General features: G+C 57.5%; 1 protein-coding gene across 1 annotated transcript; it reads right to left on the bottom strand.

Annotated features, from left to right (window-relative positions):
- Positions 1–5,055: 5,055 nt before the first annotated feature.
- Positions 5,056–13,190, bottom strand: C1QTNF6 (C1q and TNF related 6). The gene is made up of 3 exons (XM_055329341.1): positions 13,035–13,190; positions 10,064–10,328; positions 5,056–7,292 (listed from the first exon to the last, which is right to left on the bottom strand). Exons 2-3 carry the CDS (start codon positions 10,320–10,322, stop codon positions 6,745–6,747), a joined length of 807 nt encoding a protein of 268 aa, XP_055185316.1. The 5' UTR covers positions 10,323–10,328; positions 13,035–13,190; the 3' UTR covers positions 5,056–6,744.
- Positions 13,191–13,923: the final 733 nt, after the last annotated feature.

Here is a 13,923-nt window from a genome sequence, read left to right as displayed (position 1 = left end):
GAGAGGAGGCACTGGGTCCGTGCACTGTCCCCCTCCCCCAGTACCCAGGATACCCCTGGGAGGGGGAAGGCGGGAAGGTGAGGAGGCACGCAGAGAGGAAGCAAGGAGTGCTTCAGTCTTGGGGTTCTAGGCGAAGGGGACCCTACCCCTCCTCTCCAGCCAAGCCTGGGAGTGGCACACAGAGAAGATCCCCAGCAAGTGTGGGGCATCCGAGATTCAGAGGTGCCATCCCTCCCTCCCAGCCGAACCCCGGGAGGTAGCTGTGAACCCAGGGAAGAAATGGTCACGCGGTGTGTTTGGGCAGAGGGGCTGGGCCCAGACAGCCTTCCGAGGGACCCAGAATTTGCAAGGAAAGCACCTGTGCAGGGCACACCTGGATGTCCAAGGGGAGTGAGGACCCCGGGAGCTCTGAGCATGATTCAGCAGGAATGTGGGGGGAACCAGGAGGCCAGAGCAGATGGCACATCCATGAACTCAACTCGGCAGATGTCATGTGGCTGGGGTGCCTGCTGACCTCTCCCGGCTGCCAGGGTGGCCTCCTGGGACATGAGGTGACAGGGGAGCCCTGGCTGGCCAAAGGCATGTTTCTTCGACTTCAGCAGAATGGAAGTGCCTGATAGAAATTGAGTTACGTGGTGAGGAAATAAAGCAAGTTCTGGTTCGCGTATATCTGGGTTTGTGGCATCAGTTCATTCCCCCCAGTGGTGAGTAGCAGTCAGCCAGGACGAAGTCGGCCACCCACAGCCTCACACCCTCACTCTCACTCCGCTGCTGCCCTGCAGTGGGTCCCGTTTCCTCTGGTGCCAGATCTCACTTAGTACTTCCTCCCGCCCACACCACCACCTCCAGGCAGTGACTTCACACCCCAGCCTGACCCTGCTCGGCCCTGGGCCTGGTTCTGTCCCCACTCCCCCCACCCCAGGGCCTGGTTCTGCCCCCCCATCCCAGGGCCTGGTTCTGGCCCCCACCCCACCCCCCATCCCAGGGCCTGGTTCTGGCCCCCACCCCACCCTCCACCCCAGGGCCTGGTTCTGGCCCCCACCCCACCCCCCACCCCAGGGCCTGGTTCTGGCCCCCCACCCCACCGCCTGCCCCCCAGCCTCCCCAGCCTCCCTTCCTCCCGGAGCACGGACCAGCTGCTACCAGGCACGGGCTAAGCGGGCTAAGCCGTGCACTCTTGACTCCTGTCCTGGAAATCCCTCCTTCCCTTCTGGCTCCCGCTGCACCCGCTGGCCCCAGCGCTCCCCTTTCGGGGCCCCACCCATAATGTTCTTGACATCTGTTTCTGGTCGTGTCGAGTTTCTGCCCGGTTTCCCTTTCTCCAGATGTACACGTGGCAGAGCGAGGCTACTGGGCTCCGGGCACCCGCGGGCTGGCAGGAGGCGGAGGGAACGGCAGAGGGAGCGGCAGGATTTCACCCCGGCCAAGGACTCGGGTTCTGGCCTCCGGTGGCTCCTCTCCGCTCCTGCTCAGTGGAAGTCATTCATCCCACAAACGCCCTTGGAGCACCTGCTCTGTGCCAGCACCGCTGTGCACAAAACACCATCACGTTCTGTCCTCATTTGAAATAAAACTGACACTCAGCGGGACGAGGTGACAAGCCCAGCTCACAAGCCCAGCTCACACGTATAGGAAAATAAGTGTCTGCTCTGAGCCAGAAATCCGGATCCAGGATCAGAAGCCCCCGGCCAGGCTCAAAGCCCACACCCCCTGGCATTTGAATACTTAGTGCTTTTCTGAAATTTTTGTTTTAAGATTTTATTTATTTATTCATTTATTCATGAGAGACACAGGCAGAGGGAGAAGCAGGCTCCCTGCAGGGAACTTGATGTGGGACTCAATCCTGGGACCCCAGGATCACGCCCTGAGCCGAAGGCAGATGCTCAACCGTTGAGCCCCCCCAAGTGCCCTTTCTCTGAAATTGCCTTAGCCCTGTCGCTTGGCACGTTATATTTTCTGGGACAATCAGCACTAATTTCACATTCTCCTCCATCATTAATTAGCCCATGGGTTTTGATCCAGGGTTCTGAAAATAGTCACTCCATATAGCCTTGGATAACCCCAGAGGCCTCCATGGGGCAAGAGAAGAGGGACTTCGAATCCAAGGTGACAGATAAGGGCAATGAGGGGTTCGAGAGAGGCCAGACAAGTTCCCCAGCCACCCTCCAGTCCTTGGGTCACTCAGGGACTCCCCAGGGCAGAGCTGGCCCCGCGGCCCACCTCCTGGCACTCAGGCCTGCTTTCTTCTCACTGTCATACAAAAGTCTGGTAGGGGGACACCTGGGTGGCTCAGTGGTTGAGCGTCTGCCTTCAGCATAGGGTGTGATCCCAGGGTCCTGGGATTAAGTCCCACATCGGGCTCCCTGCATGGAGCCTGCTTCTCCCTCTGCCTGTGCCTCTGCCTCTCTCTGTGTGTCCCTCATGAATAAATAAATACATCTTTAAAAATAAAAAAAAAAGAAAGAAAGAAAAGTCTGGTAGGAGCAGCAGAGCCTGGGAGACCCTTTGCTCAAGCTGGTTGCCCAGCTCCCCCCACCCTGCCCCCTGCTGCCCTCCTCCTGCCCCTCTGCTTTAAACCCTGTGCAATCCATGCTCCACCTGACCGCCAGAGCAGTTTCCCTCTTAGTAGCTCGAACCAGTGACCACACTGCTCAGAACCCTCCAGCAGCCCCCCAGCATCTAGGACGTCAAGTCCCGACTTAGCCAGACATTGGAGGCCTTTAATGGTCCCTCCCTACCTATCCAGCCTGGAATCCCACCCTGCTCTGTCTCTGCCACCTTCCCAAATATGCACCTAGCATACTGGCCTCTCTCACTGCCCAGAACATGGGCTGCACTGTCCCACCTCCACCCCTTTCATCCTGCTGTCCCTTTTCCCCATATCATGTGTCTTTGGAACTCTATTTGTCCTCCCAGGCCCTGCTCAAATGTCCCCTCCACTATGAAGCTTCCCTAGATGACCCTCTCTAGAACTCTCCTCTTTCTCCCCCAAACTCCCTGCAACAGAGGAAAGGATCTTCTGTGTGGATCCTCTTCCTGGGAAGGCTGAGGACTCCCAGATAGACCCTACCTGAGCCCACGGGATGGATCCAGCCCACCCACCCAGATAGCAGGGTTCCAGGGACACAGCCAGGCTCAGCTGCCTACACCAGCTCAGTCTGGTCACCCTTCCCCCTCCATGTTCCCTGCATCCCACCCCCATCCCACCACCCCCACCCCACCCCCCACAACCCCAGACCAAACAATGGCAAAGCGGAGGCGAGGTCCCCTGGCTCCCAGTCTAGGCTGCTTCCCATTTCCTGGACTGCATCTCCTCCTGGCCCAGTTCTCTCTCCCCTTCCTTGTTTGCTAACATTTCAGAGGGAAATAACTATTTTCAAAATATGTAACTGAAAGGGATTGCCCCCCAGGGTGCAGAGGTAGAGACAGGGGCTCGCTGGAGTCACCAGGACTAAGCATCACAGATCTCCTGGGAGACATTTGTCACCACAGACCTGGCCGCAGGCTTGGGGGTCCCCAGTTTTCCAGGGTCCTTGCCTAGCACCCACCAAGACACAGCCTTCTGGAAGAATTCCCATCACAAAGACCCAGAGGCTCTTACCACCCACTGAAGCTATGCCACCAACCCGGAAACCGGGCTCCTGTGCAAAAACTGGCCCAGGGGGACATCAGAGGCTGCTCTGAAGCACGGATAGAAGCGTCTGCCACAGGTCAGCTGACACAGCAGAGGAGCTGCGTTCTGGGAGCCCTGACCTAACGTGGCCTGGAAATGCCTGGGACCTTTGGCTTTAGCTTCCAAGGGACAAACTTCAATCCTCCTGCAGGTGCTTGGCAAGAAGTTTCAAAAGCTTTGCTGCCAAAAATTTTTTTTAAAAAAAGCTTTGCTGCCTTAGTGATCGGCAAACCACTTCTCGCCACGATATTCAGGACAAAAGGCTCCTGGCACCAGGGGCAACCTTTTCCACCCAGGGGCACAGCGGGAGTGTGGGGTAGGCCGATGACACGTGAACAGAGCCTGGGCCAAAAGCATGCTGCGGCGTCGCTCCCCTGAGTAGCCCCTGACCTGTGAGGAGTGCTCAGGTATAGTGGGAAGCCTCTTGCTATGACCATATAGGTTCCAGAGAAATGGAGACTATGTCTCCCCTGCCAGGGCCGGGCCACTGGGCTGGGCTGAGTCCTGGGGTGGTCATGGTAGGGTCATTCGTTATAGCTTCTCTTGCACAGGGTGCTCGGAAAGCCTCCCAGCACACCAATAGTGATGCGCAGAGGTGCAGGATGCTCCCTCGACACACACACCGCTAAGTGTGTCAGGAGGGCCCACAGGGGTCACTTCAAATGTAAATATATTTATGTGACTAGCCACCATGCTAGCTTAGAAAGTCAGACCCTGGGGATCCCTGGGTGGCGCAGTGGTTTAGTGCCGCCTTCAGCCCACGGTGTGATCCTGGAGACCGGGGATCAGGTCCTGCGTCGGGCTCCCTGCATGGAGCCTGCTTCTGCCTGTGTCTCTGCCTCTGTGTGTGTGTGTGTGTGTGTGTGTCTCATGAAAAAATAAATTTAAAAACTTAAAAAAAAAAAAAAAGTCAGACCCTGTCAAGCCAGTCCACTGCAGAGCGAAGTTGTGTGTTTCCCTCCAGAGAATAGCCAACAGTTCTCTTGTAAATCTAAACACAAAATAAGAGACACATTCCCTAGTAGGGGCCATGGTGCTGGGCACTTGCAAATGATTCACCCGGACGTAAACTTCATGGTGTTCTCCAAGGCAAGGTGATGGATTGTGTTCTCCCGGCAGCCTCCGCACCTAGTGGGGCTCCCAGCACACAGTCGGTGCCCAGCAGGTGCGGCTCAAAGGATGAATGCAGTGCTCAGCAGGCAACCTCTCTTCTGATCCTGATGGCCACCCCATGAGGTAGATCACCTTCATCCATCCCCATTTCACAGACCAGGAAACTGAGGCTCGAGTGTGTGGGGCTTTGCAGCGGGGCCCCAGCAGAACCAGGACGGGCTGCACTCCCAAGGTGGGCCGTGGGAGCCGAGCAGAAAAAACAGCCTGAATTGCCAAAAAGACACACAAACTTTAATTGCTCTGGACAAGCAGGGCAGGGGCGAAGTCAGGCTAGGGGTGGCTGTGTAGCACCAGCCTTCACGGCACTTGGTCAGGTCCTGCTGCCAGCCCCCAGCCGTTTAGCCATGAATCTGTCAGCTATGAGTGAGCACCAGAGACCACCGCCAGGGCCACCTCTGCCCTGGAGTTTGCATAAGCACCAATGGGTGGAGGCCATCTCCCTCTGGAGAGAGGTTCAGGCCGCCTGGGATTGGGGAGAGGAAGGCTAGAGACCACCAGGCTGCCCCAGCCTGCAAGAGGGAGAAAGGACAAGAAAGCCCATGTCCCTGATTGGGGGCCCTGGTCTCTCCCCGTGCCTGTCTTGGCATCACGGCTCAGAGGAAGTTCCCCCCGACTGACCTGGGATGGTGCCCGCTTCAGTTCCCTAGACCTGCTGAGGGGTCCAAAGCTTGGCCCATCACCCGGTGGCACGTAAAGGCAGCATTGGGCTCCCTGGTGGGAGCTGCCAACTGGAGCCTCAGCCCCTGAGCCAAGCCTGGGAAGCCAGGGACGCTGGGCTGGCGAGAGGGGCCAAGGAGGGTCAGACAGCACCTGGGGGCCAAACGCCAATATCTGATGGTGGCTGGCAGCCTGGGAGAACTGAGGCCCAGGTGCCTTGAACGGGGAGGGGCTGACGGGACAGGGAAGGGGATGTGTGAGGAGAATGGGTTCCTCGCACGTTACTGTACCAGGTGTGTGGGGAGCTATGGGTCTGGGCTCCCTTCCCCAAGGGTCTCTTTACCCCCAACTGCCCCAAGCCCCTGGATCCTCCCTTCATAGCACCTTTGCCCTGACCAAGGCTCCTCTGGGGTTTGCTTTAATGAAGGGCATTTGGTCAGGAAGGAAAGGAATGGGCAAGGGTAAGAATACCCACCGAGGGGACTCTATCCCACCTTGGGGGGCTGTGGGCAACAAGGAGCCACAGTGCCTGAAGGCCCAGACACAGACTTGTGTGATAAGACCCCCATGCATTTATCTGGGTCTGGTTGCCCAATCCTGTGTCTCCCCACCCTGGCTGGTCTGGGCGCTCACCAAGGCCAGGGCCTGTGTCTGAGTCACCTTGGCTTTCCCAGAGCCTGACACAGAGTGAGCGCTCGGTGAGCATTTGATGAATGAATGAGTGAACAGCAGCTGCGTGGGTGGGGTGCACAGAGTGACAGAGAAGGTGGAAGGAGCAGGAGAACAGGGGAGGGGGAGTCCTGGACGGATGAGAGAGAACTGAAGGATGTTGGGAAGAGTCTAGAATGTTGGGAGGACTCCAGAATGTTTAGAAAGTATAAGAATGTTGTGGAAGTTCTCGAATCTGGTCACTCAGGTGGGGACCACACACCCGCAGCATGAGCATCACCCAGGAACAGACTGGACGTGCAGAACCCCGGGCCCACTCCAGAATCAGAATCAGAATCTGCAAGGGATTCAAACACAAGAAGTTCTGGTCTAAAAGGCTGGGAAAACTCTAGAATATTCAGGTTAGAGGGCTTCTTAAAATATGTTCAAGAGAGGACAGAGAGGTGAGGGAGGGAAGGAGAGAAGCAGAAGACCACGCGGAGTGCCAGGCCCTGGGCCCCCTTTCCGGAGGTGCAAACAGAGGCCCTGACCACACCCCCCAACCCGGGGCCTGGGCTACCCTGCGGGGGCCACTAGTCATCCTCGGGCTTGATGAGGTGGCCGCTGAAGGTGATGTAGGTGTCCACGTCGTCGCTGTAGACGGCGTTCTCCCGCTCGCGCTTGAAGAGGCGCGCCCAGACGCGGTCCCCGGGCGCCAGCGCCAGCATCACGCTCTGGCTCTGCATGATGCTGCGGTCGCTGGGCTGCGCGTACAGGATGACGGCCGCCTCCTCGTTGTGCATCACGTGGACGTACGTCTCCTTGAAGTTCCAGCTGTGGACGTTGAGGCTGAAGAAGTAGAGGCCGCGCAGGGGGGCAACGAAGTGGCCGGCGGCCAGGTCGAAGTGCCCGTCGGGGTTCACGAAGACGGTGTCGAAGAGCAGCGGCTGGAAGCCCTCGCTGCTGTGCAGAGCCGTCTTGCGGCCCACGGAGAAGGCTGAGAAGCGCGTCTGGCACGGGCCGCCGGGGCTGCCCGCCTGCCCCTTGGCGCCCTTGCCGCCCTGCGGGCCGCGCTCCCCCCGGGGTCCCTCCCTGCCCAGCTTCCCCGGCGCGCCCAGCAGGCCTCGGTCCCCTTTGTCACCTGTGGAGGCAAGAAGGGCAAGGTCCGGGCAGGCACCCAGGCTGGTCCCCAGGTTGCATCTGCCTGCGCTCGCGGAGGGCTCCACCCAGGTCCTGCCCAGAGAAGGAGCTAGCATGTACTGTGCACCTGCTGCATGCCGGGCATCGCCTCCCTGAATGCCCCTCTAAAGAAGATTCCCTGACCAGGACGCCTGGGTGGCTCAGTAGTTGAGCGTCTGCCTTTGGCTCAGGGTGTGATCCTGGGGCCCTGGAATCGAGTCCCACATCGGGGTCCCTGCAGGGAGCCTGTTTCTCCCTCTGCCTGTGTCTCTGCCTCTCTCTCTCTGTGTCTCTCATGAATAAATACATAAAATCTTAAAAAAAGGGGGGGGGGGCAGGGGAAGATACCCTGACCATCTCCACTCATCTGAAGGTTAAGTGACTCACCCAGGGTCATACAGCTCAGGAGAAGCAGGAGGGGCAAGTCTCAGGACAGTCTGTCTCCCACCTGCCCATTCCCCTCCCTCTACAATGAAGGTGTGATCGTGCTCCCCGGGGAGCCAGGCCCAAACCCTGGAGGTCCTCACACCCAGCCAGACTCTTGTGGAGATGAGAGCTATGCAGGTCGCATTTTGCATTTCTTTTCTCTTTAAAAATTTTTTTTAATTTAAATTCAATTTAGTTAGCATATAGTGCATTGTGTAGTGCATAGCAGGGTTAGAGTTTCATGACTCATCAGTGGCATATAACACCCAGTGCTCATCCCATCACATGCCCTCCTTAATGCCCATCACCCAGTTCTCCCCAACCCCCCCAGCGACCCTCAGTTTGTTTCCCAGAATTAAGAGCCTTTTATGATTTATTTCCCTCTCTGATTTCATCTTATTTTATTTTTCCTTCCCTTCCCCTATGCTCCTGTTTCGTTCCTTAAATTCCACATAGGAGTGAAATCCTACAGCATTTCTTTGTCTTTCTCTGATGTGCTTATTTTGCTCAGCATAATATTCTCCAGTTCCATTCGCATCGTTGCAAATGGCAAGATCTCATTCTTTTTGACGGCTGAGTCGCACTTTGCATTTCTGAACCACAGAAGGAGCCAAGAAAAATACCTCCGCCTAACCTGAAGGGAAAAGCCCTGGTTAGGAGCCAGGCCCTCCTTGGTTGGTGTTATGTCCCACTGGGGCATTTTACGGTCAGGGTCTGGGTTATTTTGTCTCTGTCTTGAAGAGGATCATGTTCACCTCACAGGGGTGCTCCTGTGCCCTCAACAAAATGTCCTACGGGAGAGTGCTCTACAGACTGCAAATATGAGGCAGGGTGGTCCACCCAGCAAAGCTCAGCCTGTCCCTGACTGCCCGGGGGTTCCGGCAGCGGGTCCCAGTCCCCAGGCATACAGGCCTCAGCCCAGCCTTTGTTTCAAGTTGATCTTGCACGCAGGAGAAGCAGGTGACCCCCTAGGTCTTGAGGTACCTCATCCCAAATGTTTCCCTGCCACCTGTCACAGTGCCTCAACTCGCACTATTAGCCACTCCCCTTGGAGAGAACCCCGTGGCCCTGTGTTTTCCCAAGGTCTCCTGTGACCACGGCAATATTGCTGGACGGAGCAGAAGGAAGGCCTGGGCCCCTGGAGGACAGCATGGGGAGAAGCAAGGAGGAGGGGGTCCACCCTTAGCGGAGAACTCCCAACTCACCCGCACAGCACTTTACAGGTTACAGGGCACCTCTCTGCCCCAGCCCCCGGGGAGGAGGGTGAAGGGGATCATGGGAGGGGGTTACCTTCTCCTTTTTACTATTGAGGCAGCAAGCCAGGGAGGGAGAGACCAGCCTGCCCCACACAGCAAGGGAGCTGAACAGCCAGGTGCCTCCTGCCGCAGCAAAGTGTCCACCCGCCCTGGCGGGCGATGAAGGCTGGCTCAGGGGTGTCCTCCATCCCGGCCTTGGGGTTGTTGGAGGCACAGATGGAGGTGAAGGGTGTCTAGGCCCTGGCCCCAGCCCTAGCTGTTCTAGTCCCCGGCAGCAGAAGTCTCTTCCTGATTTTAGAGGACGGGAAGCCAGCTGTTCCCTGGACAGCCCTAGTGGCTACCCATGGGTCTCTCTGCCTCCACCCTTGACCCAGGCCGGCTCTGCTCCATGGACATTAGAGAGATCCATATGAAACCCAAGTGGGATCAGGTCCCTCTGCTCGAACCTCCCCCTGCTCCCCATTCCCACACAGGGAAACCCAAGTCTGACCCGGCCCCTGTTTCATCGTCAACCTCAGCTCCTCCTCTTGCCCCCTGCTCCTGAAACACACCAGGCCCACTTCTGCCCCAGGGCCTTTGCACCTGCTGCTCATCCTCCTTGGACTACTCTGCCCCCGATAGCCACATGGCTTCTCCCTCACATTCTCAATGAACCCACACTGACCACCCCATTTAACATGCAAACTATCCCCCGGCCCCTGCTCTCCTGATGCTCCTTACCTGCTCTACCTGGCACTGCCATCACATTTCTCACCGTAGAACATTCACTAACTTAGATAATATATTTATGGCCCACTGTCTGCCTCTTCCACAAGAACAGCAGTAGGCATCTCTGTCTGGCTTGTTCGTTCTCTGTCCTCAGAAGTCAGAACAGTCCTGGCACGTAGTAGCCGCTCAATAAATGTATGGATGACAGGAAGGGTCTGGGATCATTTTCTGCCCAGGTTTTTCCTGCTCCCTCCACCCCACTGACTCCAGCCCAAGGAGAGGGTCGCCTGCCCTCCCCGCCCCCAGACAGGCCAGCACAGCCTGAGCTGGGGCAGGTACTCACCCTTCAGGATGGTGATGTTTATGTACGGCCTGACCTCAGGCAGCACGTATGGGAGGCCAGGTGGAGAGGCGGAGGACACATCTGCAGCATCGGCGGGGGCCAGGGGGTCCTCAGACTCAGAGTCACAGCACCGTTGACAGTACCCATGGGGACCGGATGCCACGGCCTCCCTAGAGGAGGGCTCCTCGGTGGGGACCCCAAACACCAGGAGAGGAAGTGGGAGCACCACGCAGAGGAGGCCCAGGGTGGCTATCCCCATGGCGACCTGGAGCGAGGAAGGAGGGGCGGAGACTCTATTTAATGTCACATCTACACCTGCAGATGCCCAGCACAGACGCAGCCACCCCAGCCTCTGTGCACCTGACCTAACTCAGGGACAGAGCAGGTGTCAGTGCCCTCAGGTAACAGATGAGAAGACTGAGACCTACATGGAGAAGCAACTTCTTCAAGGTCACGGAAGAGACTGGTAGCAACGCAGGGCCCGCAGGCCGAGTCCCCTGGAAGCCAGCCCACGGGGATGTCTGGCACACATGGGCCTGGGGGGAAATCCCTCTAAAGAGAGCCACAGCTGGGCACAGACCAGGGTCCTGGGAAGCCTTTGCTGGGGTGGGCAAGGAAGATGCTCCAGCCACCCACGTGTCAAACGCAGTAAGACTGTGCAACGCTCTCCCTCCCCCACCTCCCTTGGCTTCTTTTCTTGCCACGGACTCTCCCATCTCCAGCAAGCACATGCTCCTGGTACAGCACGAGGAAGGTTAGTGGGCCCTTGGGACAAACACAAAGGATTCTCCAGAATTCTGCAGGTTCTCCAGGAGAGGGTACGCGTGGCTGAGCCCCCACGGTCTGGCACCTGAGCGCCGTGGTCCTGACGAAGATCTAGGAAAGTTCGTTTATCCTAGCAGTCAGGAAGCAACACCCATCAGAGCAAATGCACGGCTTATGCACAGTTACTGTTACTGTATCTCTGGGAGTTGAGAGTAGGTCTGCGGAATTGCAGACTGCCAGCCACCGCTGGCCTCCCATGCAGTTGTCTGTGTGCAACGCAGAAGATGGTACCTCTTTGGATAGACAAATTAGAAACAAAAAAAAAAGTCATTTTTGGAGCAGGGCATGTAGCTTTGCAAGTGCTGTTGTCAACCCACCTCCCCCTCAGCACCTTTGTGCAGTCAACAACCCACACAACTCAACCTTACACAGAAACCCTGTCGGGGCAGGTTCTGGAGTTAACTCATTGGAAGATGGTTGTGTCAATCACCATAGACCTACCAATCAGCTGCCAAGGGGGTAAATTGGAATTAAGAAGCAGGACTAGAAGGTCTGGAAAATTCAAAAGGATGGGAGAAGTCCAAGGGTTTAGGAGGATGAGTCTTTGGCCCTGGCCAAGAGAGGTTCCAGGGTGCCAGGAGAGGGGCAGGAAGTAGCCGGGACATCAGACACTGAGGACAGGCTGGGGCTGGGTGGGCAGGAAGCAGGGCAAAGAGCCTTTGAGGTGGTAGCGGTGTTTGGGGGCTGGCATGTTATCGCAGGATCAGAAACTCGGCTCTTGAAACCAGACTGGTTTTTACACTTCTGGCGTTTCTCTGTTTATTTCCTTTTTGTTCCTTTAACATTTAGTACAATTCAAAAATATTTTTTCTGTGGTTAATACATGTAAAGAAGGTAAAATTATTTTTTTTTAATTCTATTCTATCTCCACTGAGCACCGAGGTAAGGGACAGATTTTAAAGGGCTCCAATGCACTGGGGGTTGGGCAGTAGCAGGAAGGGGGTGATGGGCAGGCCGTCGTCCCCAGGGACAGCACCCCTCTCCTAGAGGTGACCTATCCTCAGCTCCACCTTCATCTGCTTGCCCGGTTCTGCTCCATAGGGCAGATCAACTTCTCAGAGATCAACATTCTCTCTGTCCGAGGTTATCGCCCTCAGCCTGTGCTTGTAAACGACGCATCTCTGATTTTTGAGAAGTGCAAAAATCCCCCTTTCCATGGTCATAGATGTGACTTTATGGGAAAGGGTGAGGCCTGAGGGTTGGACCTAAGATCCCAGGAGGGTTTACAAGTTGTGTGACCTCAGGCTAGTAGCTTAACCTCCCGGGGCTTCCCGCTGCTCCTCAGCATTTCTGAGAAGTTGAAACCCCCACCGTCTCCCAGGTTATTTGGGAGGATCAGGGAAAGTGTCTGACTTGTAAAAGACTCTTAATAAGGATGGCAGAGGGAAGAGTCAATAGCATCATCGCCGGGTGACTACATTCGTGGGGTAGGGGTGAGCGCTGAGTAACGTATAGAATCGCCAAATGACTACGTTGCACACCTGAAACGAATATAACGCTGCATGTCAATCACACTTCAATAATAAACAACTACAATTTAAAAAGTGCTCCTTCCTGCAACAGGCAAGACCTCTTCCCGGTGCCTGGGGATGGGAAGAGCAGAATTGCGCCCAGAGGACTGGCATGGCTGGGGACGGCCCTGTTGGCAGAGGCCCGATGGGAGTCAGAAGCTCGGAGACCCAAAACTGTGACCTGGGGAGGGCAGGAGGCAGGAAGCAAGGCAGCCTGGAGGGGTAATCACAACCACAGCCCTGGGGGAGGGTGCCAGGCAGGGATCAAGGGTGAGAGGCCGTGCCATCTGGGGTGATCTGGGGTGATCTGGGGTGATCCGGGGTCCCTGCCACCTCCACGCAGGAGGCAGGAGCGGGTAGCTCTCTGGGGAGGGAGGAGCTGGGCCTGCTGCACTGAGCTGCTGAGAGTCCAGGCAGGGGCGGGCACAGCCGAGCAGCTCTGGGGGGGAGGGGGGTCTAGGGTCTCAGTCAGCAGGAGGGAAGGTGGAAGGAGAGCGAGAGCGGCTGGCCAGGGTCCCAGGGAGAGAGCAGAACCCAAGATGTGGAAGGAAGACAGGGGGGAGGAAGGGAATTCTGCGCTCCCACCCCAGCCCCGGGCCCTGCTGGAGGAAGTTACAGGACCTTTCAGCACTCACCCTGTGTCCCCGGCCTCCACAGCGGCTCACGGACCCCCGGCCTCTGGGCAGCCTCGGGCTCCTTGGCCCATGTCTGCTGGTTGCTGGCCCGGACCCCCAGGCCCAGCCGAAGAGGGAGGGAGGAAGGGAGGGAGAAAGGGAGGGAGAGGGGCGGAGGGAGGGCGGAGGGAGCGGGCTGAGCTGGCTTCCCACTTCCCCTCCTCCCTGCTCCCTCCTCTCCAGCCTCTGGGATCTGCGGGGAGATGAAGGGAGCCGCCAGGGTGCTGGGGACATCCTTTGCTTAACTCTTTGGTGATCCAGTGGGGTCTGGTTTGATTCTGAGGCCCAACAGAGTCAGAGCAGGAAGGGGCCCCTTGAGGTGTAGGCTGGAAAATTGAGGCCAGAGAAGGGAAGGGGCAGGAGCCCCCCAAGTGTCTCAGGAAGGGGGACGCAGCACTGGCATCCGGGGTGAGGGGTGGGGGTGAGGGATGGGCTTGGCCTATTTGCTCTGCAGTCACCTCACGGGGCTGGATGCAGAGTGGAGAGGGCAGGGGCACCAGCCAGCAGCCTCAGGGTCAAATCCTGGCACTGCCACCCCCTTGGGCACGGGATGTGGGCAGATCCATGACCTCGGTCCCTATTAGCACTCTAGTCCCCAGCCCCCTGGTGCCAGGCACAGGGGAGGCTCAGCACATGTCCAGTGAGTCTGTGAGCGGGTAATACCCCCTCAGGTATCAGGGAAGGGCAGCAACCAGGTCAACAGCCCCCTCCGCAGGGACCCTGAAGTCCCCCTCCTCTGCTTAGAAATCTCCCCTGATGGGTCCATCCCCCAGGTCTTCTGGAGCCAACCCCCACAAGGGTCCTGTTCACAGGGGGGCAGCCTCTGGTATTCTCCTGGGCCTGTGGAGAT

This window comes from Nyctereutes procyonoides, unplaced genomic scaffold (genome assembly GCF_905146905.1).
Source record: "Nyctereutes procyonoides isolate TBG_1078 unplaced genomic scaffold, NYPRO_anot_genome, whole genome shotgun sequence".
In the NCBI taxonomy this organism is placed as follows: domain Eukaryota; kingdom Metazoa; phylum Chordata; class Mammalia; order Carnivora; family Canidae; genus Nyctereutes; species Nyctereutes procyonoides.
This window is presented reverse-complemented; position numbering and strand designations above follow the sequence as displayed.